The sequence below is a fragment of the Phalangium opilio genome, unplaced genomic scaffold (assembly GCF_054372755.1).
Source record: "Phalangium opilio isolate 3A_F unplaced genomic scaffold, DU_Popi_V2 ptg000025l_1, whole genome shotgun sequence".
Lineage (NCBI taxonomy): Eukaryota > Metazoa > Arthropoda > Arachnida > Opiliones > Phalangiidae > Phalangium > Phalangium opilio.
Genome location: NW_028324156.1, coordinates 1,769,750 through 1,796,114, shown reverse-complemented (window position 1 = coordinate 1,796,114; position 26,365 = coordinate 1,769,750). Strand labels below are relative to the sequence as shown.

Sequence of the window (26,365 nt, the reverse complement as noted above, 5' to 3'; positions counted from 1 at the left end):
CTTTTTCCATTGGGAGGCAAGAATTTATCCATTACGAAAAATCTCACAAAACGCCATATTTTCAATTGTAGTTTAATTAGTTCCATAAATTTCCATTGGATAAATGGACTTAATAAAAGTTGAAATAAATCTTTCCATGATAATATTCCACTGGAGATCAATGCATTATTCCATTATCATAAAGAAAACCCAAATCCATTACTTCTTGACTAGGCCTACATTGACATTAGTATATCAACAAACACTTCATACTCTCTTTAAAAATCCACTTTTAATTTTTTTTTATATCAAAAAAAAAACCTGAGACTAAACTCCGTGGTCCCGAGAACCGATTTGAAATTAAAAAAAAAAAAAGAAAAAAACATTCTTGGAATCCCTCCGCATACAAATCTTACTTAGCTTCGTTCCCTTAGAAAAATGTGCTTGATGATCTCTGCTAATTATTATTCTATCCCGATTTACCGGCGACGGTTATGTAATCCGTTTTATTTTTAAACACTCTTTCGTCGCGATAACCCTGATTGATTGTGGAATTATCGCTTGAAAGAAGTAATAGGCCGAGAAAATGAGAAATACATTAAAAGTTGACTTTAATACTTAAAATGTTTTTTCTTTTACCAAAGTTTTTTCTCTTTAAATGAAATTACGTAATGTTTAGATCGCGGTCAAGTGATCGGAGGTTTTTTTACTATTTGATGATTACACCCTCATCATCTACCCCTTTTAATTTGCAATTGCAACCTTGGAAAGGGTATTAATATCCGTAGAAACCTAATATATTAACAACATATACTAAAATTGCTACCAAGAACACTTATTTTTTGCTGTTTAAGGTCTGTTATACAGAAACAGCGGAACTAATAGTTATTTCGTAATAATTATAGTATTTACCTATTGCGCAAATGCTTGTAATAAATAAACATTTTGTTTACTTTAATAAAAACTCTGATAAGACAAACGTTTTCTTGAGATAAACTGGCCTTGCTATTAAAAATAGACAATTCCATTAAATACTTGCAGAAAAACCAACACATAGGGGCGGCATGCCGCCATCTTGGGGTATTTCACTGGCGCCAAACAAGATTCGAAGGGGGGCTAGCCAACTCGCACTGCCATCTAGCGGTGCATTGCTTCTTGGCCCCAGGAAATAACCCTAGAAGGTGACCTTTTCCGCTCCTGAGATGTTTGCACTTCTCTTCAGGAATTAATGGAATGGCCCATTTTTATAACACAAAACTAAATATCATTAAAAAAATCAACTTTAATTCAATGTTTTAAAATTCCTGCACTAGTTAGGAAAAATTCGAAAATCGCCAGAAATTTAAAAAATTTCGGAAAATAAGTTTTTCCTTCCAAGTTCAAACTTAGATTAAAGTTTGGGGACGAATTTAAGTTTAATCTATTGGTTTTTCTTGACACTGCCAAATAAAATGTTTACCCCCCCCCCTTATGAAAAGGGTCACGTTGAAAAAACCATGTCTAAAAAACCCAGGCTGATTTAAATACTAGATTAGGCTTAGTGCCTTCATTGCAAAGATATGAAAGAAAAAGGCTTAACATTCACGTGTTTTAACACGCTTTCTTATTTAAATTCAGCCATAAACTTAACCCTAATCTCCAATTTATTTTACCACTTTTATCTATTTTTTTTATTATTTTTATTTTTTCTAAGAAGCAAGGTCATGTAACCTAATCTAATTTTTAATTCATTGTATTTAATATTAGACCAAGGCTTAATTAGCTCTTAACTATATTTAACTAATACATCCAGAGGAAAGGTAGTAACTTCTAGAACGCGAGTTAAGCCTTGAATTTAAGAATTTAGTAAACTAATCTAATTTTTAATTCATTGTATTTAATATTAGACCAAGGCTTAATTAGCTTTTAACTATATTTAACTAATATATGCAGAGGAAAGGTGGTTTTAAGTCTTGAATTCGGGAATTTAGGGATATTAATAACAAGTATCCCCACTCGAAAACAACCTTTAAAAAGGTGTTGACTTGATAAGTTGAGATCTGGTAGACCTCACGCTGGTTAGGCCAGGGTTAGGGTTAGCGTTTTAACTATAGGGGCGTTAACTGTCATATTCTTCGCATACTTTAAAGACAGGACGTGAAATATTATTACCTAACGTCTAAGAAACTTTAAATTTTATTACTCCAAAATAAAACGATATTTTTCTTAAATTCTTTCAAGCCAATAGGGACTTGGCAATTCGGGCTTAACTCCGCCCCCAGCGCCATTATGGTATTTTTTTTAACAGAATGAAAGGTATATAAGCCCCTCCTCCTGGTATGTTTTTAGCACTGATGGAAGGTAGCCTGACGTTGCATGACGTAGTACTGCCAAGTCCCTATTAAACTTTAATCTCTCAGAAAAATCTACGACGTAATTTCGCGAAATGAAAACTGAGAATTATTAAAAATATATTCCCCTAATCATATTTTAATGCATTTTTGATTAAAAATTTTGTATTTCAAAGAAAAGTCATAGTTAAGATTAATTTAAATGAAAATAAAAAACAAAACCCAAACCGTATAATAATTTCCACTAAATTTTGCTTCAAGTGTTGCAATAATGTTCTTTAAAACTCATAGATATTTTAAGAAACAGTGCAGATCATTCATAATTTTAAAAGTGCCTCTAATTGTAGAAAAAGAACGAACTAGGGAATTTTTTTATTTTCTTTTTGTCTACTCTAAATTTTGCATCATTTTCCACGAATCATAATAACACTAAACGTACGTTAAAAACGCCTTAAAAAGTCGTACTAGTTCAAGGATTAATATAGTTCTAACAGGAATACTGAACTATCTAATAATAATAACGAGATGTTCGTGAAGGTTGACGTACTATGACGTAATTATGGGTTAAAACGTTGCATTGGAATACGCAATCCGTAAATATTAATGGGTGAAATGAATAAATTCAGTGCTTATATCATTGACGGGATTTTTTTTTCAACTTTTTCTTTTAAAACTACTATGATATTAGTGTCACCATAAGTTTATAAGATATGTTCATTCCATAAGTATGACACTACCTATACAGTTCGTAATGCTACTGAGAGACTTACAGCTCGAGCTAGTTTTAGCAGAACGACAAGCTAGAATTGAAGTCCTACACTCGGTGGTTAATTAGTTTTGCGGGTCTTCCATCTAGGTCCTATTTAGTCTGCATTACTAAGCCTTTGACAGCGCCAAAACCAGGCATGCGTCGCTTTACCTCGAATCTATGACCTACCTCAATCACTTCATGACAAGCTCCAGTTTCTAAGTTACCAGTGACAAACTTATGGAGGAACATATCTTATGAACTTATGGTGTCACGTTGAATTGTGGTTAAAAAAGGTTTAAAAAAATTGTTCCATAAAGGCAGGAAGCGATATAAGAAAAAATAAAGAAAAGAAAAAAGACTCAACTTGATTTTAAACTTCTATAACACCAAAAACCGGTTAAACTCATTCGATTTTCTGCATTGCCTTCGTTTTGTCTTAATAATAAAAGCTTGCAAAACATTTACAATAGGGTGCTGACGCCTTTTTCTAAGAAGTTTTTTAAGAAAAATCGTGTACAAAGATGACTCGATAATAATATCTTAGCCTTCTTTTCTACAAGATCAAAGTCATACGAGTCATTTTTCTTATTTCGAAATCACTGCAAAAGGGGAAAACCCTGCCTTAACACCTACCCTCATTTGCATATAAGTTAAGATGTGTCAAAATCAACAAAGTATTTCTTTTAAATTTTAAAACTATTATATATTTCTTTCCTTAGTAAACACGAATTTGAGACGTAGTTTTAGAGAAAGCGGTATTAATTATATACTTTTAAATAATTTTAATTCGTTATATTAATTAAGGAGTGATAGAGAGGATACCCTATTAATTTTTTAAAATTAATTTAAATAAGTTTAATAGAGATTAATTTTATAATAAAATAAAATGTTAGGTGTCGCTATTTACGTTGGGGTTTTTGTGGGAATATTTTAGAAAAATATTTCGAGTTCGACGTGTTAGTATAAGTTTTAAACCTGTTTTTCTCTTTCAACTTATATATTATTTTCGCTATGGTAACTCCATCTATACTATCTTAAAAACATTTAATAATTTCGGTTTAATTTTAATTAGTATTTTAATTTAAACGCGTTAATTAATTAATATAACACCTTGGAAATTTATGAAAATAAGTTTAACATAAAACTAAAAATAATAATATGGGATTGCCCCTATAAGATAGCTTCACCCTGGACGCTGATGCGTTGCAAGGTATAGTTTTACAGGGGCCATAGCAAATACATACTACTGACAGTGTCTCCGCTATGACACACTCCGTCGCGGATCTCCAGACCAAACTGACGGGGTTCGAAATGGATCTTCACCGCCTGAAGTCTGAGATCGCCTCCACCATCTCGAGCCAGCCTGCGTCAGTCGACACGTCCAAAAATCTTATCGTATTCGGTCTGAAATCATCCGCCATGGACACCCCGGCCACCGCTGGTTCCTGGCTCCGCACACACCTCTCGCTGGCCTCTAAACAACCTGTGCAAATAGAGGCCACATCTCGCTTTGGCAGGCGACCCGAGATAAGCCGACAACCAGTTAAGGTCACTTTTGTCACTGCGGCTGATCGCGATGCCGTCCTTGACGCCACCAAAGAGCCTTGGGCTGCCGTGCCAGACGTCGACGTAGACGGGCGGATTAAGATAGTTGCGGATCGCACTGAACTCCAACGCCTCCGCCTCCAGGTCCGTCGCCTCACTTCACATGTCCCGCGAAACAAGACAACCAAAGCGCCGCCGCCCCTCCCTAGTCGTGAGGACGCTCGCCCCGACGCCCTGCCGGACGCAACGGCCGCCGCAGCTCATACTCCTGCGCCAGCCGCTGGTTCGTCCCCCTCAGGCCCGCCATCGAAGACCAAAAAAAACCGCCGGCGGGGCTCGAACTCTCGGGCCCCACAGTCCCAGTCCTAATCCCGTGCCGTCCAGCGTTCCCCCCTGACATTCGACCACATCCAGTCCCTTCCGCCCCCAGTGTCCCTTCCGCCAAGCGCCGTAAGAAAGTGAAACGTGGTAAAAGGCCTTCTAAACGGGCTCCAGCGAGCCACCGTATGGGGTTTATTAACATGCAGGGCGGTCGCGGTGCTACGAAGTGGCAGGAACTGGCCCATATTATGGATCGGGACCGGATTGATATCATGGCGGTAGCGGAAACGCATTTGCGTGATGGTGAGACTCCCCCGGTATCGGAGGGGCTCCATTGGACTGGCCTCAACAGAATCCAGGGTGATAAACGCGGAGGGGGGATAGGCTTCCTATCGTCCTCCGCTGAGGTTACAGTACTCAAGCGCTGTTGTGAACATCTTTGGGTGACCACGCCCACGACGCCGCCGCTCAACGTCGCGGTGGTCTATGGTAGCTCTGGTAGATCACAGGAGGTCTATCAGAAAAATGCGTCGATCTATTCCTGTCTCGCGTCAGATATCGCGGCTATGGACCCGAACCAAAGACTCTGCGTGGTGGGTGACTTCAATGGTCACATCGTGGAACTACCTCGCGAAGACGCTACTGGGCTTCACTACGAAGAAAACGCTAGCGGAGCGCTCCTAAAGACCTTCGCCGCTGACACGGGTCTGGTCATAGGCAACCTCTCCTCGTTGTGTAGAGGGCGATATACGTGGCAAGGACCAGTATCGCGCACGGCGGTGGACTTTGCGCTCTACTCGCCATCCCTCGCCTCCCTCCTCGTGAGCTTCATCATCGACGAAGATGGTCACCTCAGCATCGGTAGCGACCACAACGCGTTGGTTCTGGAGTGGAGGAACGATCCCAAACCCCCGCCTCCCGTTTTGCCCGACCCCGAGGTTGTCACCCCGGACCGCTATACCTGGGACTTCCAGGATGACAGAGCGATGGTAGCGTTCTCGTCCTACATGGAGACTCGTGCTATCGCCGGCCTCCCCACCTACGATACTTTTACCGCGGCTTTATTCGACGGTATGAACCTACACCTGCGCAGGAAGAAGCTATCGGCCCGACCGCACAAAGGTCACACACCGAAAAGGTGGTGGGATCAGGATGTTAAGGACGCGATCCTAACGCGGAAACAGCGCAACAAAAGCCATAGACTCTCGGTCCGTGCTCATGAGCCGGTCCAGGTGACGCGGAAAAAATGGCTAGCTTACCAGGATGCTCGCCAGTCTACAAAGCGTTTGATCCAAGACAAGATTAGGGAAACACATCGCAGGACTGAAAGAGCAATACTCGCAGCGGGACGTGACAAGGGCCGAAAATTCTGGCGTCACCTCAAGCGGCTCCGTAGTCAGGGCAAACGATTATCTACACAGCTAAAGGGGATAAAAACAAAGCAAGGTGCCATCCTAACGGCCCGCCAGGACATAATCCTCCGCATAGTCGAATATGTCCAGGACCTGGAAGCTGAGCTGCTTGCTCCACCCGGCAGCGGGCCAGGGTCTCAGGGACATACCCCGTCCCCACCTTCGTTCCCGACTCCATCTTCGGACCTCTGTGACGCGTTTGATATTGCGGAACTTCGCCATGTCCTCCTCCAGTTGAAATCTGGTAAGGCCGCGGGCCCCGATGGCGTCTACACCGAACCGCTAAAAGCACTTGGGCCAGCAGCCGCTTTCGCACTTCTCACCATTATCAACTCCATGAGGGCAGAGAACGTAGTCCCTGCGTCCTGGCTGCGCGCCCGAGTCTCTCTCATATTCAAAGGGAAGTCCAAGGACGAGGCCGACCTCGCTTCCTACCGCCCAATCGCTGTGTCATCCATCCTCTACAAGATGTATGCCCTCCTGCTGAAAAACCGGCTAAGCCCTTTCCTTGAAACCGGCCACCTCTTGGAGGAAGCCCAGGGCGGTTTTCGCCCCGACCGTCGCCTTGCCGACAGCCTTTTCGTTGTCACACAGTTAGTAGATCTGGCCCAACGGGCAGGTACTCCGCTCGAAGTCGTCTTTCTCGACATCCAAAAGGCGTACGATAGCGTGGACAGAACGCGTCTGTGGGCGACTCTCGCTACGAAAGGCATTCCGCCCGCGTTTATAGAGGAGATCCGGCGCCTATACACGGGGTCGTCGTATGAGTATACGCTGCATGGCTGCACCACCGCGCCCATTCCCAGTCTCGTTGGCCTTCGTCAGGGCTGCCCCCTCTCGCCTCTTCTGTTCCTGGTATACATTGATCGGTTGGTGGCTAGTCTTATCCATCTCAAATGTGGCGCAACGTTACCGGCTGTGGGGAACGGGGAGGCGATTATCATCTCCTGCGTCCTGTACGCTGATGATATCGTTCTCTTCGCGAACTCCCCCCGCGACATGCAAGCCCTCCTGGACGCCTGCAGTTCCTTTGCCTTGGAGACAGGCCTTCGGTTTAGCCGTGAAAAGTCTAACTCTATGGCTTTCTGTCGACTAGTCCAGCACCCCGGCTACGTTCTTCAAGGCTTCCGGGTCCCAGAGGTGGACGAATACGCTTATCTGGGGGTAGTGCTAACCAATGTCGGCAACTACCTGTCCAAGACCGCCAACGTGCTCGCACAGAAGTGTAACCGCCTCCGCTGGTCCGTCCGCAACCTTGCGGAAGGGTCCTACAATAAATACTCCGTCGGTCGAACCTTATGGAAATCCGTTGCAGTCCCGGCCCTCACTCATGGAAATGAGGTACTTTGTTACCCCAAATCGGTGGGTGATACCTTGGAGCGTACCCAATCGATGGTTGGCAAAACGGCACTAAACGCGGGTTCGATGGCGGCTTACGCGGCAATCCAAGGGGAAATGGGCTGGAGCTCCATGGAGGCCAGAGAAGCTCGTTCCAAACTCAGGTACCTCGGCCGCCTAAAGTTCCTCCCCCAGGACAGATTGGCCAAACAAGTGTACGAGTCCATTCGTGCTAACGGTCTAGAGACCGCATGGACTTTCCGCGTCGCGGCGTTGGATAGAAAATATGGGGTCGGCACCGCTAGGGGTGAAGCAACATCCTATGCTACCTGGGCCAGCCAAGTCGACGGGGAAACAACCGAGCACGCTGAACGGACGTGGCGCTCCGCCATCTCCGCCAAGCAAAGCCTACGGCACTACGGGGCTAAAGCGCTTCCCTCCGTGGAGGCCTGCTATGATGGCTCTCACGGAGGAGGCCTCCTTTTCCAGGCACGGACGGGGTCCCTGCTTACGGGTGTCCGCCGCGCCGACTTCGGCGATTACCAGCGCACCTGTCGCCTCTGTGGTCTCCAGGACGAAGATGTCTTTCACGTCTTAATGGCGTGTCCAGAGACATGTGCCTCCCCCGCGACATGTCAATCGTGGTAGCCCGTTGGAAGTCGTCCTAGGTCTGGAGGGCTCCGTGTGGGACCACGACGCCGTTCGGGCCATCCTCACGACCTGGTGGACCAAAAATGAAGCCTGGCGACGCGCCCACCCTGACTCGTCCATACCACATTATCTGGACCGATAGGTCTCAAGACTTCCGTCCCCGGCTGCCACCACAAACATTTGCGCATTTTGTTGGACTTATTAACTTCTGCTGCGCTCCCCCAATTGTAGGGAGCCGCCCTGTTTCAAAAGGGCGTACCATTGTACGGCGAACAATTAAACCTGTAAACCTGTAAACCTGGGGTTGTTTCAGCCTGAATGTTGGCTTTCCCGTAAAACAGCGCAAGCACATAACTAGACTGTTAACAAATAAATTTAAATATCTAATACCACTTTTGTGCCTAAATATTAACTAAAAAAATTTCTAATCAGAATAGATTATTGTTCAAATCGAAATTAATATATAAATAAACACTACCAAGGCTTAGGGAGTTTTTCTAATTTAGTAAACACACTCCAGATGCCGATAGTTTCGAGTTGTTAAGCCTAAAAACTTAAAAACATCATTAACCCTTATACCGTGACACTGAAACCGAATGAGGAAAGAAACTTCGGAAACTAAATTCCTAAATTTCCTCAAAGGGATAGCAAAAAAAATGGAATAAAAAGCGTCTTGTTTTTCCTTCACTTTCAAGTTCAGTGTTATCTCTCTCCTTCTCATGCGTAGCTCTGGATAATTTAAAGGATGTTTTTATTGCCCGCTTCAAGCTACTACTAAAACTGAAACTAAACCAGGCGAGGCGGTACCGTAGAAATCGAGAGCCCTTAATTTTTACCAAAAATAAGGAAAAACAAAAACGGGACTGTAGAAATAGAAATTTTCAAGGGGCCCCAAATGGGTTAGGGTTCGGTTTTCACCCAGTTTTCCCTGATTTCTCTAGTTCATCCATGCGAATCTTCATCCCTTCCCCTAACAAGTTTGATAGCATGATAGCCAAGGCTTAGCGTTTCAAAAAAGTAATTAAAGGATTTGGCCCACTTACCCGGGATTATCCAGCCACGAGCAGCGGACATCTTGGGAATTTAAAATGACTTCCAACGTTGCGTGACGTTGACATTGTTGTTAAAAAAAGTACTCTCTAACTTCTTTTGACGGCTGATGTACGATTTCGGGCCCGTTGACCTCCTGCGCCACCGTAATACAACAATGGCGGTCAGGGTGCTCCCAATAGTAGCTCGAGCGGAACTAGCAGACGATACGAAGCGGAGAAAACGGTACTAGGCCTTGGCTTATGGACGGTTTTCTAAAGGTCAAATAAAAACAATACCACCCAGTTGGTACCAATACACCCTAATTTAAAAACAATAAAGTTATACTGCATGGCACTAATTAAATGGGCTTACGTACATTGACTCGCATTCTGTTCTGGTGCAGGGGTCATTAAGACTGTGACGTCAGCGTAATCTGGATTTATATGGTTTAAGAAAAATAACAATGCATTGCGGATTTATAAGGATATATGCATAGTGTCTTCTTAGATCTGAATATCTTTTTAAGGAAAATGTGTCATGAGGGTCAAAGGTTATATTAAAGTGTGCACCCCTTTTATGTCTGTCGTCTGTTAATAGATAATAAATGGGAACATAACACCAATAATTGAAAATGAGAGTTAGTTCATTTCTAATCAGTATTGGATTCCCTGCCTGAATCCGGATCTAATCGGATTCTCAGTGACGTAAACAAAATTAAAAAAAATAACAAAAAAAACCCTTTGAATCGTAGCCAAGATACTACCACCATCATCATAAGTTTATAAGATATGTTCATTCCATAAGTATGACACTACCCATACTTCGTAATGCATATTCAACTCATAACCATAAAACCGGTCATTTTTCAAAATGGCCGTTCATTCTAAAGCGGTTTGGACTTTTACTTATACCATAAGTTTATAATATATGTTCCATAAGTAAGACAATTCCTATACTTCGTAATGCTAGAGACTTACAGCTCGAGCTAGTTTTAGCAGAACGACAAGTGAGAATTGAAGTACTACACTCGGTGGTTAGTTTTGCAGGACTTCCATCTAGGTCCTATTTAGTCTGCATTACTAAGCCTTTGACAGCGCCAAAAACCAGGCGTCGTCGCTTTACCTCGAATCTATGACCTACCTCCCTCACATCATGACAAGCTCCAGTTTCTAAGTTACCAGTGACAAACTTATGGTAGGAACATATCTTATGAACTTATGCTGCCATCATCGTATATAACAACATTTCTAGGAAATTTTAAACTACAAGAAATTATGATCTGTTGCACGTCATTGCGTTATTTGGCTAGATGACAATGATGAAACTCAATATCCTACACTGAAATCATCTTCATTTCAAGTTATTAGCATAAGCAGAACCCGTATAATTGCTCGTTTTGTCTAAACTAAACGGAATAATAATTTAAAGTTAAAAAAAAATATGTCTTTTTCAATTTTTACAGGGAAAATAATGTTGCATTGAAATCTTACGCGGAAGTATTGGAGTCCAAAACTTCTTTTTTTTTTACCTTCCTTTTAATAAAAATTGACAATAATTTAGCACGGAATAAAATTCCGTTGCTAAACGTGTTCTACCACTTTGATTAGTTGAATTATTCCCTTCCCCCCTCTCCACGTCTTGCCCCAATCAGGCTTTTCTCCGTCTCTCATATTCGCGTTAAGATAGTTAATGAAGCAATAAGGGGGATGGAGAGAGCCGGTGGGTATGTAGGTAAATACACGGTTTAAATGTCCTACTGTATTCATTGTCTATACACGAACAAATTCTGCCTACCTTCCCCGAAGCGAGCTCGAAGTGAATTATATTTGCAAGGACATTGGCTGAAGGTCATAGTCAAACAAGCACGCGTTATGCGGTTTTTGTTTGTGACGTCATGTACAAATATTAATCGTGAATTTAGATTTTGATTAAGAGAGATTTGAAGAAAACAAAAATGGATTTACGATAAAAATAATAATAATAAAGAAAAAAACTTTAAATGCTTAACCGTCACAAATAATGGGAGGTCATTTAGAAACTTTAAATTAAAACGTTTATAGCTAAAGGAAATTTTTGTTAAATTGCATCTTTTTTTTCTTTTTTCGTATTTAAAGGAAATTTTTTAACTTTTTCTTTTGTTTAAAGAATAAAATAGGTTTAAGTTGAAACAATGATAAAATTTTCTTAACTCTCACCAAAATTAAACGGCAATTTCTTCAAAATAAACGTTCTGTCACAACCGTTTTTAGGCGAGATATCGTGCGGATAAGTAGTTAAAATCTTTTTGCGTAAGGTTTTTAGGTAATAAAGGATACTTTTCTCATTCAAAAATGTAAAATAAGGAATTAAGTAACGATATTGCAACCTTGTATCAAAGATTTCCCATAACTTTGAAGGTTAGGCCTACAAGTAAGTCAATAATTGAAAACGAGGCTTAAGGAAAGTTTTAAGGAGCGCGCGAGAATCACGTGACATTGCGCCTAACCCTTATTGACAATACATACATAAAACGCGGGAAAGAAACAACTTGAACTTTGCGCGGGAAATTCCAAATTCAAACAAGGCTTAACGAATGTACTAATTTATGCATCCATTATAATTAAAGACACCACTCAAAGTTTAATAGACTCGGTATAACACACGTGGAAAAGAAAAAGACCAAATGATCATTTCCGAGAAGGGTAAGAACATCGTTAATGAAAAGGGTTATTACGTTTCAAGATGACATTGCATTACATAGGCAACGCTAAGCCTTGCCATCGTAAAAATATATATAATAATTAACCGAGTTTAAATGGTTGAATTTAGTCGTTATCTCGCGTCCTCAGCGTCGGGTTACGCGGGGTCGAATACATCCCGGGACGATTTCCGTCCATCAAAACCGGAAGTGGCTAATTCGTTTCTTTTTGCTCCCTCCCTCTATGGCGGGGTTCTACTGTGATGATACTTAACAAGTTTCCTAATAAAGTTCTGGTACAGATCCTCTCATAGAGAATGATCTCTCTCTACAAGCCTTGGGGGTTGAAATAATAAATGATATAATAAAATTATTCTTACCAACTTAAACTTACCCCTGACTCTGAGTACGTCAAATATACAAAGTCTTCTGGATGGAGATTAATGTTGAATGTTAATTAAATATTGGATTAATTAAAGCACGTCTGCTTTTAGTTTTTATTTTATTTACTTTTCTTTTCTTAGAATTTTTTCTTTTTAGGATTAAATGAATTTTAATCGTTTAAAGAAGCCATTCAAAGGATTAATGATTAGTAAATAAGTTAGGGATTTTTTTAGGCTTAATTAGGAAAGGTTAATTAGATTTTGTAGGTATTTTATGGAAAATTAATGATTAGTAAATAAGTTAGGTACATTTTAGGCCTAATTAGGAAAGGTTATAATTATTTTTTGTAGGTATTTTATGCAAAATTAATTAGGGTTAATTGTTTTTTTTCCTAATTGTTGGCTTGATTAATTTTAATTTAGGTTCTTTGTATATTTGTTTTCAATAGCTATAAAGAGCTACTGATCCCAAACTGAACCATAATATTTTTTATAAGTTAGTAAGCCTAAATTTAAGGTCAATATTCATAAAAGGATGAAATAAATTCACGAAATTCAAAAACGCCATACTTATCTAAAATACAATATATATTTTACATATGTGCAAAGTAAAAAAACTCTACAAAATTCTTTTTGTTTCTTTTTTTCCCTTAATCGTTTTTACAATGAAAATAAAAACCAAAATACATTTCTTTTTTTTTTCTTTAGTTATAAAAGTTTTTGGTCCAAATACCTCCCAGAAAATTAAGAGATAATTTTAACCCAAAAATATAATTAATAAATTTGGTGTTTTTTTTTTAATTATTTTATTTAATAATTGTTGTTGAATTCCTCCAAAAACGTTTTACTTTTAGACCAAACAAAATATATTTATCGAAACTAAACTTGGTAGGACCAATATCCATTAAGACTAGCACGTAACCATTTGAAGAAATAAAAATTATGGGAAATTAAAGGATTCTGAATCGTCACCCATGAATATTTATTATATTTTATAAACCCTTTACTTACTTACTGTATTGCTTATTCAATTTACAAAAGTTATTTATAAAAAACCTGAGCTTTGATTATTTTCAATTTTTCTTCTTTTTTGATAATATTTTAATTTTAAAATAATTTAAGTTAATCAAACTTAAATTATTTAAATTAAATTAAAAAAAAAAGATCGCGAATTTTGATTTGATTGATTGATTGATGATAAAAGATAGGACAATCCTTAACTACAAAAAAAAATTTAATTAAACTATATAATTAATAAATTTTTAATCCCCAAGACCAGACAATTAAAAATATACTGCGAAATTTAATGAATTTTTTTCTCTAATAAATTTTTTTTACAACCCAAAAATTTAAAATAAAAAAATGTTATTTACATTTTTATATATTTATTTATTTATTTCATAACTATATTTTATTTATAGATATATCTGGTAGTGATATTTGATTATAAGGCTTGTTTTGGTTTTTTAAAAAAAGGGAGTGCTGCTATTCATGTGTGAATATGTAATTAACATTTTTTTCTTTAGAATATTTAACGAGGATTTATTTAAAACTAATTGTAATTAATTAATCGGCCTCTAAATTTATTTCCTCGGAGGTTTTAACTAAAATGTTTATTATTATTATTATAAATTTCAAACCCAGCTGAAATTAAATAAATTTTTAAACAAACTAGTCTATAAAACCCCGTGAGCTAAAAAACCTAACCCTAAAACAGTACGATCTACGTCTTGTATGTTTTTCATTTTATTTTAAGGTATCTTTTAACTTCATTTTAAATGTGTTTTCTCGTAAAAAATATTTTAATTTTTTTCCCAGCTTTATAATTAAGTTTTCTTTTAAAACGGCTGAATTTTTCCGTTTGGGCTTTTAATTATATTTATTATTAATTAATAATAATTAATAATAAAAAATTGTTTCTAAAAACTTCGCGAAACCAGCGCCGATTGTTTTTATGTAAAACAGTTGACTATATTTTGTATTTTTTTCATTATTTTCTTCAAAAAGTTATTAATTTTTCGAACAGTGTTTATTTAAATCATTTATCGTAGAAACTTTCTACAATTTAATGTATAGGGGAATTAAGGAATATCACTTGGATTTCATTTAATCGTTATACTCGGTATTATCTAAATATAAAAAATTCATTAACACCTTTAATTGCTTGCTCGTTAATAAATTGTTTTACAAAATAACTTTTTTTGTATCTCCATCTCTAGACAAGGTCACTTTATGGTAGGGAAGACTTACGTTTGTTTATTTGACCCCAAAGGGTTAAACTGTTCACGTGACAAACGTGATTGTTTCCATTCCTTCATCATATATATATTTTTGTATTTAAATCTATTCACATTATTTGTACAATTTTTGAGAATAATGTTTCGTTTCTTTTTGTTGTAAAAATTCACTTTTGATCTCAAAATTCTCAAAGGATTTTGGTTGATTTTCTTTATTTCATCTCGAATTACGTTAAGTTTCCCAACTTAAGTTCAGTTCTATTCAGTTCCACGCGCCAGTCATTGGAAGACCGAAATGGATTTCGAGGGCGAAAAAATGGCTTGAGGATCAAACGGGGAATAAGGTGGACCCAAAAATGGGCTGATGGGTTGAAAGGAACCGAGTCCAAGATGCGATGGAAATTGAAAATGCGCCGCCGCTCCCGCCGCCGAGGTTCCAGCCGTACCGGCCAAGCGTGGACTCGTCACGGCCGCCGAGGCAGCCGACGGACTCAAAGAGCTCCAAAAAGGGAAGGCCAATAAAGGCGTCTTATTCTGTATCAGGAATGGGCTGCTAAAAGTCACGACGGGTGTCTGAAGAGACGGTGCCCCGCTCGATGAAAACCTAGGACTCGAAGCTAACGATCCTGGATGGCTCATGATAGGTCCGATCGGTGGAGGTTTCGGTTTAGGTTTACTGACCACCACGCAGACGTTGGAAGGTCTGGGACTACCGGACGCGGAGTACCTGGGTGACGCGCGATCTCTGTCCCTTTCCGACGTCGTCGAAGGTGACGGGGCGTTCCTTTCCTTGGGAATCGCGCCACCGGGAGACAAACTGGAAGACGACGACGGAGGAGATGGACAGCTGGAATCCCCGCCGCTTTCCACACCCGATGTCGAAGATCCTCCGCCATTAACCGTCGTAACCGAAACGCGCATGCGTTTCGTCGACGAAGACGATGACGTGGGCGAACTGGCGTCGCTTCTCGCGCTGCTGTAATCTTCCGGAACTCCTCCGTCCGAGCGGTCATCGTCATCCCCATCCACGACAATCAACGGACGTTTGGATTCGTTCAATTCGTGTAAGGCAGCCGGACTCCATAAAACGACCGAGTCCCTGGTGGCGTTGGAAATGGCCGCCGGACTCTTGGAACTGGTATTGCTTTCCGTTGAGCGACTGGTCTGACGGGCAGCGACAGCCGCGTTCCTCATCGCCTCGGCGGCCACCAGGGACGCGAGATGGTGTCGATGTTGGAAATGCGATTGTTGCACTAGATGGTGGTGAGATCCGTTGGGTGAAGATGAACGCTGTTGAGGGGCCATCAAGGCCAACTTCTGAATGGCTCCTTGGAAGGCCAATTGCTGTTGATGCTGAAAATGTTGAAAGCCTTGATGAGGAGGCGGAGGTTGAGCTGGCGCTTGAGGAGACGTCGGACTGTGTTGTCCCGTCGAATTGGGCCTGGGAGGCGAACGATGGTGAAAACTCTCCATTTTAACGTGAAACGGTATCTTATTCTCCGTTTTCACAATCTCGGGGAAGGAGACGAAACGATAAACGAATTTTTGTCCCAAAACTTTCTTGATGATATTCTTGTCGTAATAATATCTCAAAGCTCGACTTAATTTGTCGTAATTCATATTGTGTTTGTTCTTGCGTAGACCCCATAATCTGGCCACTTCCTCGGCGTTGACCAGTTTAAATTCTCCGTCCGTATTGGTCCAAGTAATGATATGCGTGTACTGGTTGCTAAGCAGCAGTTCCAGCAAGAACTGCCACAACGTTATATTCGTCTCCATACCTGAGAGAGAGGGAGAAAAAGAAAGAAAAAGACTTAACATTAGGGAAAAAGAAAGAAATACCGAACTATATCAGAACGTGCAATAATCGTGTAATTGATAAGATTCTGTCGACATCAGAATGAATCGAATAGGGGGACTGAAACAGGAACTGACAAAGATAATTAGAGATAAGAGAGCTCAGCCAACACGTCAATATAAAAACTACATTAAAACTATATTACCACAGCTTCAATTTCAAAAGATAACGTTTAATTCGGCTTAAGAAAATAAAAACTGAACTTAATATACAATCATGACTTGGGTAATTTTTGCCCTTCAAAAGAGATAAGTACAATATTTAAATGTACTAAGCCAAGGTTCGTACAACTTTCGGAAAACTGATTTCCCTGACGTTTCCAGGTTTTTTTACAAATAAATTTCCCCAAGGTTTTTTATAAATAAACAATTCCCAGGATTTTTATAAATTTCCCTGACAACTCCCTGGTTTTTTTACAAATTTCCCTGACAATTCCCTGGTTTTTTACACATATACTTCCCTGACAATCCCCAGGTTTTTTTACATATATATTTCCCTGACAATCCCCAGGTTTTTTTACATATATATTTCCCTGACAATCCCCAGGTTTTTTTACATATATATTTCCCTGACAATTTCCAAGCTTTTCCCCATATATTTCCCTAACATTTGGAATAATAACTATACGGGATTGGTTATTTTTAGTTCAAACTTACTACATCCTCACTAACTTCCCTAATTTCCCTGAATTTCACTAAAAATAGTAAACTTCCCTTATCTTTCCCTGAAATTTTAGTCGTCAACAATTTATTTCCCTGACATTTCCCAGGTTCTCCATGCATAACGAAACCCTGCAACCCTCATTTAATTTTCCTTTTTTAAGGTTAAATAGTAACAAAATAATAAACAACTTTATCATGGTCAATAAGTAAAAAAAAAACGTGAGCCAAATTTTGAAACCAATTAAATCTGGGCCATGCAGTTCGCGAAAATACGTGAAATTTGGAACCAAGCTCACCACCATTTATCAATACCATTCTGTAACTCAAATCCATCCGACTGGGCACGATTTAAAAAAAAAAGAAATGCAAAAATAACCTAATATATAGATTAGTGTCGAAGTATATTCGAAACCGGAACTATAGAAGTGACGTCAAAGCCTCATTTTTTTTAAGTTAATCAAGAAATAGGGAGGAGGATACGAAAATGAGCGAGAGAAAAAAAGGTCAAGATAAGAGATAGAAAGAAACACAGGAGAGAGAGACAGAGAGAGAGAACTAACTTCACCCGCATTCCGCTTTTTTCCCACCCACAACTTATACCTATCGGTTAGTAATCTAAATAGAGTGAGTTAGGCTTAAGACACTATAGCTAACTCTTAGGAACACTCCAAAATTAAGGTATTCCACTCCAACCTGTTGCTAACCGAGGCGGTTGGTTTAAGTGATTGCCACTCCCCATAGAGAATTACTAATTTATGCTCTATGTTCTGTCTTGGGCAAAAATCCTTATTATACTATATGTATGCATTAAGAATACTGCATAGTTACAAGAAAAAAATATACAGGGTGTTTCTGAATTGTTTGTGATCAATTAAGGACAGTTTTCTTTAAACTATTTCGATTCGAAAATGTAACTTCCATGACCTTTTGACCCTAGGGACATCGTTTTCAAGTTATGTTTGAAGTATTTTACGGAAAATTGCCCCTTAATTTAATTAGAAATCATTGTCTAAAACAGTTTCTTATGCAAATTTTAGGGGTCATCCATAAAATACTCCAATGTTCATAACGTGAAAACGGTGTCCCTTGGGATCAAAATCAGTCGTAGATGTTACATTTTCGACTCAAAATTGAACATTTCCTCTTAATTTCTAACAAACCTTTCAGAACCACACTGCACACATATAATACTAAATATCCTACAATTTCCCGTCTAAGAAAAAAACAATCTTAAATTAAACTTCTTGCGATGACGTTAACAGTGACGTACACCTTTCCCTTCCCCCGGGTACGTACCCCAACTATATCAGTTCCACCCCCTAAAAATATACAGTATACGCAATGATTATGACAGCAGTAATAATCAGTTACAATCTTGTAAACCCAAAGTAAACTGGGGACCAATTACTATTAAATAAAATAACGAGAACAAAAGATCAAAGGCAAAAAAGCCACTCATTAGAGCCAAAAAAAAATGTCAACCAAGGCCTATAGCTGCATCATGGTACAGTCAGTTTTGTGCCATCCATGAAATTAAATTGGACTCGTATCTACTTTGGAGTTAGCTAGCTAGCGCTTAGCTTTAAATCAATTTAAAAGAACTAGGAAGGAAGGCCTAACACATTTAAACTAATAAATCTAGCCCAATTTGAAAGCCCCGGGGACAATAATTGACCGAGGGAGTGAACGCTGTTACAACTCTAACCAAGGCTTAGCTTAATATCAAGACTTATATAGTATAGGCATAGGAAAAGACCAATTAAGACCCAACACCACCACCGAATCTCACCCTAAACCCTCGTGACACTTAACTAAAATTGGCCTCATCATCTTTCTCTTTCTCTTTCTAGTTTAGTTTTTTTTCTTTAATGCGTAGTGCCAACCAACCAAGGCTTAATATCCGATTAAGCCTTGCACGAGACCCCGGGGGTCCCCCGGCGGATTATCAACTCCTACTTATATATATAGCCCTATTTTAACCCTAACCAAGTGCTACACAGATTATTAACAAGGCTGCATCGAAGTTAAGTGGTTCAAACAAGTTACTTCCTGCCTCAAGAGCGAGAGAGAGATAGACAAGAGATAGAGATGGAACGACACCTATTTGGCGTGAAAAAAATATACGTAGTAGAGAGAGTCCCCTATCTAATTTAATGTCGTATCTAAGTTCTCAGATGTTAAATGAAATTAACTTATGTATTATTTGACAAATTATTTCTTTCATCTTTTTTTATTTCATTTAGAAAAAAAATTAAACTACGTTCTTGTTTCTATACGGAAATTCTCCCCAGTTAGAAGAAAGGGGATGGATAATCACTTCACTCCACACACACAAGCTTTTAAAGAATAGACAATAGTTTTAGAGGGTACAGCGAGGGATGTAGTGAGCCACCCCTCGAAATCCTACGCCTAAACTATATAACTCGCACTAATTTACAATAAAGAGACTTATTCAGTAGCAATCAAATACTGACTGAAGCAGTAGTAGGAAGAGGGTTTGTTTTTGTAGTCGTTGTAGTCGTGGTGGAAAAACACCAACCAATCTCTAGAACCTAACATACATACAGCTACTGGGAATTATTGTTACGTATCTACATATTCGGATTTTGTGGGAAGAGCTAGCTAGACTAATCATTATGTATAACGAATTTTACCTAGCAAATAATATATCTTGCCTCCTGAGGTCGCGTTGTTGTTAACAACCAATGAAATCACAGAGTTAGAAAGACGCCATCAAAACAGGGTTCGTACGAAATTTTTACATTGAAAATCCCTGACTTTTCCAGGATATCCCTGACCAAATTTTAGCAATATCCCTGACAATTTTAAGGTGTTTACCAGAGCCCACTTCATCACACCTGGCTTATATTAAGCATTGCTCGAAGCATGGTTTTATATACCAAACGAAATCCCTGACTTTTTAGGAAAATGTTTTTAATCCCTGACTTATCCCCTATTTTCCGTATCCCTGACTTATCCAGGTTATCCAGGTTTCGTACGAACCCTGCAAAATTACGACGGAGAGAAAAATAACGGAGAGAGCCCGGCCCACAAAACCCGCATAGAAATTAACATCGGCACTTAATGATTCCAATTAGCTGCATGCATTCTAGCAAAAACTTAGAAATACATATTTTGATTTTGGTGTACTATTTGTAAATCTTATTTTATTTTTATTTAAGCTATCCTGTCAAAAAAATAAAGAATTCAGATTAACAGGATATAATACCAGAATACCCATCCTACACTAAAAACTAGAAATGCCCAAAATATTTTGTATCCGTTTTGAATTAGCTATCTCCGGTAAAAAGGAACACCAAAAAAACCCGTAGAATATCCTTAACTACTGGAAACTTTTTTTTGTAGGTCAGTAGGATAAATCTACCTCAATTTATAACAATTTTTTTTAGGTGGATATCCGGGCATTGGCAAAAGTGTCTTTTTGTTCATGACTTCATGAATTAAATAAATTCTATCAATTCTCTAAAACGGAAACGGGAAGATGTCAGAATTGGAAAACAGTCGAATGACAATTCGGATTTAATAATAGCAATAAAATACTTTTTACGTATGTTTCTTTTTTATATTGGAATGATAGCTAAATTTCTCTTCATTTGTATTGATCTATTCCGAGCGGAAACTCTCTTCCTTTTGTCCAAATTGTTGTCCGTCCATCCCTATGAATGTCGCTAAGCCTAACGCAATTGTGTAATGGCGGAAATTGAACAGAATTGTTTCCGTCATTCTGATTTTATTATTTATACGTATTTGTCCTGTTTTTGTCGCTCATTCACTTCCTTCCTTCCTACGTTATAAAAATGTAGTTGACTCAAGGACGAAGTTCTCTTACTATTTTAGGCCTAAAATACATGTTAAGCCTTGGCTGCATTAAATAAATTAGGCTTAAACGTACCGGTTTTCGTATTATATTTGTTGAGTTTCAGAGAAATAATTTTTGGATATAAAATAATTATATTTATAGGTGTTTGTAATTTTTGAAATTCTATGATCAGAGGCGAGGCTTAGATCTAATTATTAATTAACTAATAACAGGAATAAATACAGCTATTTGGAATCATTTTGCGCCCCCATACATCCAATCGCAAGTTCATAAGATATGTTCCTTCCATAAGTTTGTCACTGGTAACTTAGAAACTGGAGCTTGTCATGAAGTGACTGAAGTAGGTCATAGATTCGAGGTAAAGCGAGGGAGGCCTGGTTTTGGCGCTGTCAAAGGCCTAATTAGTACAGACTAAATAGGAAGATGGAAGTCCTGCAAAACTAACCAGCCGAGTGTAGTACTTCAATTCTCGCTTGTCGTTCTCGAACTAGAACTAGCTCGAGCTGTAAGTCTCTCAGAAGCATTACGAAGTATAGGTAGTGTCATACTTATGGAAGGAACATATCTTATAAACTTATGAAATGACCACATTTATAATATTATATATTTAAAAAAGAATGAACTTTGCACACGTACACTTCCGGAATGCCAATGGCAATGGCGTTATTTACGAGTATAGGGGAAAAAAACCTGCCCGTGAAAATAAATTCCCCTTATCTTTATGACTTTGTCGGCTTCACTCTTCGATCTCTATACACACATATTCCCTGGGATATACAGCGTCGATTTATACCTACAGTCTATAATATATCATATATATATCCTCTTACAAAAGCAGCAAACCCATGAAATTTCTCTAAATAGACCTACACATCCAGAACTAATACCAATGTTACCCACCACAATTTTTCATCCCTAAGCATGGAAATCCCCCTTCCCCCTCTCTCTCTCTCTTGCTCCTTCCAAGAAGTGATATGTAGTTTATTAGGGAGAAGGTTTAAGTTGCCTAAGTATTCGCGCGCCATAGTCCCAGTCCCCCTTTCAAAATACAAGGGGGGGACGTAAAAGGAGGCCCCGGGCTATTTCGCCTCTCCTCAGTCGGAAAATACAAGTAATTTTCGTCATTCGCGTCGCTCTGACGTGAGTTTTCAAGAACCAATGAGACGCTGGTTGTAATTTAGAGGAGGGGGATTAACTCCGGACCTACTATACGTTTGGACTAGAGATAAAGCTGGAAATGTGGCGCGAATTTATACCTTCTCCCTAATAAACTAGATATCACTTCTTGCTCCTTCTCAAAGCTGCAATTCTTTTCCAGAAGGAGACAATCCTGATGTAACGTGTAGAAGAGAGGAGAGAGAGAAAGAAAAAAACGCGCGAAAATATTTCCCGGGGATTAGAGGCGCGATCAGATCACATATTAGGTTTTTTGAAAAATCCGGATAGCAAACGTTAAGCCTAACGAACAAAAGTTGCGGAACGGGTTAAGCCTAATTTCTCCCTCTTTTTTTTTCAAAACAAAGGCATGACCAAGACTCGTTTATCAAGTTGATTGTAATGAATAATAATTAGTCTCTAATTTGAATTTAAAAATTAAAAAAAAAAAAAAGAATGTGGGAAAAATAGGTGGGTTTTTGAAAGGTTGAATGAAACCTAAACTAACCCTAAATCTAAATGTCTAACTCTAATTTAATCCTAAATCCAAATGTCTAAGCCAAATTTAATCCTAAATCAAAATAGCTAAGCCAAATTTAACCATAAATCCAAATAGCTAAGCCAAATTTAATCCTAAATCCAAATGTCTAAGCCAAATTCAATCCTAAATCTAAATGGCTAAGCCAAATTCAATCCTAAATCCAAATGTCTAAGCCAAATTTAACCCAAAATCCAAATGTCTAAGCCAAATTTAATCCTAAATCCAAATGTCTAAGCCAAATTTAACCCAAAATCCAAATAGCAAAACCTAATTTAACGCTAAAAACTAAACAGCTAAGCCTAACTTAGCCCTACTTCTTCCTATCACACATACTAAGCCTAACCCTAACAACATCTTTAATTAAACAAACCCTAAATCCAACCATCTAAGCCTAATTTAACCCCATAATTCTTTAAACCACGCACACTAACCCTAATCAAACGCGATTCTAACAATATATTGCATAACAACTAACCCTTTAATATAATACAAATTTCAAACAAAATTAGGTTAGAATAGAATCAACCACACTACACTACACTATACACTAATACCCACATTATCACAAAGAAATTCAAATGCAAATTAATGCGAACGTGTCTCTAAAACCCAAAATACAGAAGAATAAAAAAAAAGAAAAAGAAAAACCGCCCACAACCTCCCACCACAAATTCCCGGGGATCTCGAGTCTCGAGACTCCTTTGTATAAAGAGGGAAGATATATACATACATATAAAAATATTACAAGTATGGAGGATGGAGAGGAAAGATGGAAGAACGAGCAATGTCGGCAAGCATTCCACCTCCTCCTCCCCCTCCTTCTTTAAGAAATGAGAGAGGGATCTTTTGATCTGAGCATCCGGGTCGGGAAGTTAGGGTCAAGCCACGCACGAGTATCTTTTTAAGATTGGGGGGAAGCAAAGGAGGACCCAACGATGAAATTATAAGAAATAAAAAAGAAGATGAATCCGGGTGTGTATGCAATGCATTAGCTAACTAAACAGGGCACCTGCTTCAAGTTTGAATTTTATAAACCTATGATCTAGAAATAAAGAAAAACTACCGTACTGACTAAGGACTGAGTGGGTTTTTGCTAATATTAAGATTGTGATGATAAGTAATTTGCATATAATTTGAGTGAGGAAATTACCTTTTAAAGGGTGGATAAATATACATATATAAATAATGAGTAAACATCGTGTAATTAGGGTTAAACGGATTTCGTTACAGATATGGATGGTATTTGTAAGTTTGTTTGTAACAACAAATATGTAAACAACTTCGTGTTTTTTGGGGGGTTTTTTTTTATAATATAAATTTGTGCAAAGTAAGGTGGTTAAGTTATTTTGGGAAAATGAAAAGAATATTGGGGTGATTTGAATTTGACACTTACAGTAATGACCTCTTCCGGTTGAAAGGTCAACGGGGCATTTTTGGTCTTCTAGTAAATCCGGTGTCAAGCAAGTCATTCGATCGTCTGTTGTATCTACAAGAGATAAGAAGAAGGAAAAAATACATTAATTAAGCTGTTATTATTAACATACTTAAATTTAAATTACTAAAATTAAATTAGTACTTTAAACCCTTCAGTTTAAAAGACAGTTTTCACTTTTTGAGGCTAAGGAAAATGTCACCCCTTCTCTCTCAGCTTCAAACTCCCGCGCAGTGTTGTCAGGCCCTCATTGAGCCAAGTTATACTTCAAGTAGTGATTAAAACCGAACTAACGTTCCAATCTACAGATTACGGACTAACAAACTGCCTGGCAACACTACACATACTGTATATTCCAACTACAACAAGGCTGTCCCAACTGTACAGCAGCACACAACAACAAAAACAACTGCCCTAAATAATCCAAATGATTACTCCAATTTCAACTCAATAAATAAAATTCCTTGCCCAAACGCAAGTTTAGAAAATTCTCAATAATTCAGTCGTTAGACAGAAGAATCAATTCAGTTCTAAAGTAGGAGAGAGGAGAGGAGAAATTGGCGTGGAAAGCGGCAAACGGCAGCGTAAATTAGATCGTAGCAGCAACGCCACAGCCAAAAAGGACATTCACCCCCGAAAAAATCATCCAAAGAGAATGCGACGGAGAAAGGAACACAACACACTGAAACTGAAAGACGTCTTTGGTATGGATGGAAGTTTGGACAAATTTTTTTCTTCTCTCTCTCGCTCTCTCTTCGGAAGAAGTTAACTCGCGGCGCGGGCTGAACCTTCTCATCATCCCGGACCAGAAGAAGAAGCAGAACTTAAGAAAGTTTTTCTCTCTTCCCTTATTTTCTTTCTCGGTAAAGACGTAAAGAGACGTCGAAGACGTAGGGAGACGCTATCTTTCCACCCTCCCTCTGGAGCAGTCAAAAATCCCCGGGGACCAGCCAAGAAAAAACTTACAGCAACAAACACTCAACACGTGCTACCCCAAAACATGTTGCGCGACCGAAAAAAAATTCTCTCCAATTTCTAAGATATTTTCTTCAACCCAAGAATGCTTTTCCAAAGAGCGAAAGACCACCCCGGAAGCGAAATATAACATTTGACTACTTCTTAAGTATGTAATCGTTAAAGAGCAGCCAGCAGCGAGGTTTAAAACCTAATTAGTATAAGAAATTAAGTCAGATTACGCTCCTGAATAAGTATTTCAACCGCAATACATTGGTGTTTTAGGGTGATAAACAACATGTAAGGGTAACAAACAGTCCTAATGTTTTCAGAAATGCAATAAATTATTTGGGCTATTTTAAAATTCCCCGATTTCTCCAGGTTTTTCCTGACTATTTCCCCTAAGTTTTCCAGGGCTTCCCTGACTATTTCCCTAAGATTTCCATGGATTCCCTATTTCCCTGAGTTTTCCAGGGCTTCACTGAATATTTATCTTAGTTTCCCAGAGCTTTCCTGAGATTAAGATGGCTTCCCTGAATATTTCCCATAAGTTTACCAATGCTTCCCTGACTATTTCCCATAAGTTTTCCAAGACTATTCCCCTAAGTATACCAATACTTCCCTAGCTATTTCCCATAAGTTTTCCAAGGCTTCCCTGAGTAATTCCCTAAGTTTTCCAAGGCTTCCTTGACTAATTCCCTGCTACACATCTTTCTTTAACAAATATTCGAGTCGATTTAGTAAAAATAGTTAAAAAAATTAACCTTAAATAGATCATCACAAATCGAAAAGTATGTCAAACAAATCCTAGACAGGAAGGAGTTGAAACAAGTCCCGTTAACTCCAAGACGACGACACGATGTTAAATAACGATTAAATTGTTACTATCCCATAAAGAAACCTATTAAATTCCGCAAACCTTTAAACTACGAGGCGTTCAACCAACCGTGAAACCATTTGGGACTGATCTTTAACATTGAAAAAAATGCAGTCCAAGACCCTCAAAAATGTCTTAAACAAAAGGATATATTAACCAGGACGGGAGAGAGATAGAGGGGTTCGTGGCACAGTCCGGTTTAGTAGTTGGGAGGAATGATCGATTTTTTTCATTCTTTCTTTCTTTTAAAACACATACTCTTAGGGATGGAGAGATGAAATAAAAATTTTATACGTATATAAAAAAAATAAAAAATAAAAAGAGGTTATGCTCCAAAAAGTTTGGTTTCGTTCACCTCAATTCGCGCTTGGGTGCTTCTCCACATACCC

At 38.7% G+C, this 26,365-nt stretch overlaps 2 protein-coding genes across 4 annotated transcripts in view; one reads left to right on the top strand and one right to left on the bottom strand.

The window, feature by feature from the left end:
- The first annotated feature begins 5,126 nt into the window (after positions 1-5,126).
- LOC149691683 (uncharacterized) lies at positions 5,127-8,324 on the top strand. The gene has a single exon (XM_089869425.1). It carries the CDS (start codon positions 5,127-5,129, stop codon positions 8,322-8,324), a length of 3,198 nt encoding a protein of 1,065 aa, XP_089725551.1.
- Positions 8,325-12,986: 4,662 nt separating this feature from the next.
- The window catches only part of LOC149691682 (uncharacterized), a 57,274-nt gene continuing 43,895 nt past the window's right edge, over positions 12,987-26,365 (bottom strand). For 2 of the 3 annotated variants that reach the window (XM_089869063.1, XM_089869062.1), the window contains exons 2-3: positions 24,107-24,199; positions 12,987-16,437 (exon numbers count right to left, since the gene is read on the bottom strand). In XM_089869063.1, coding sequence (XP_089725189.1) covers positions 14,936-16,437; positions 24,107-24,182 — 1,578 coding nt within the window. In that variant the 5' untranslated portion in view covers positions 24,183-24,199 and the 3' untranslated portion in view covers positions 12,987-14,935. Of the gene's footprint in view, positions 16,438-24,106; positions 24,200-24,289; positions 24,432-26,365 lie in introns of those variants that run through there. The other variant, XM_089869064.1, reaches the window with a different exon arrangement.

What these genes read in the sequence shown, in the direction of transcription:
- LOC149691683 (XM_089869425.1), top strand. Translation starts at nt 5,127, where the DNA reads ATGCAGGGCGGTCGCGGTGCTACGAAGTGGCAGGAACTGGCCCATATT.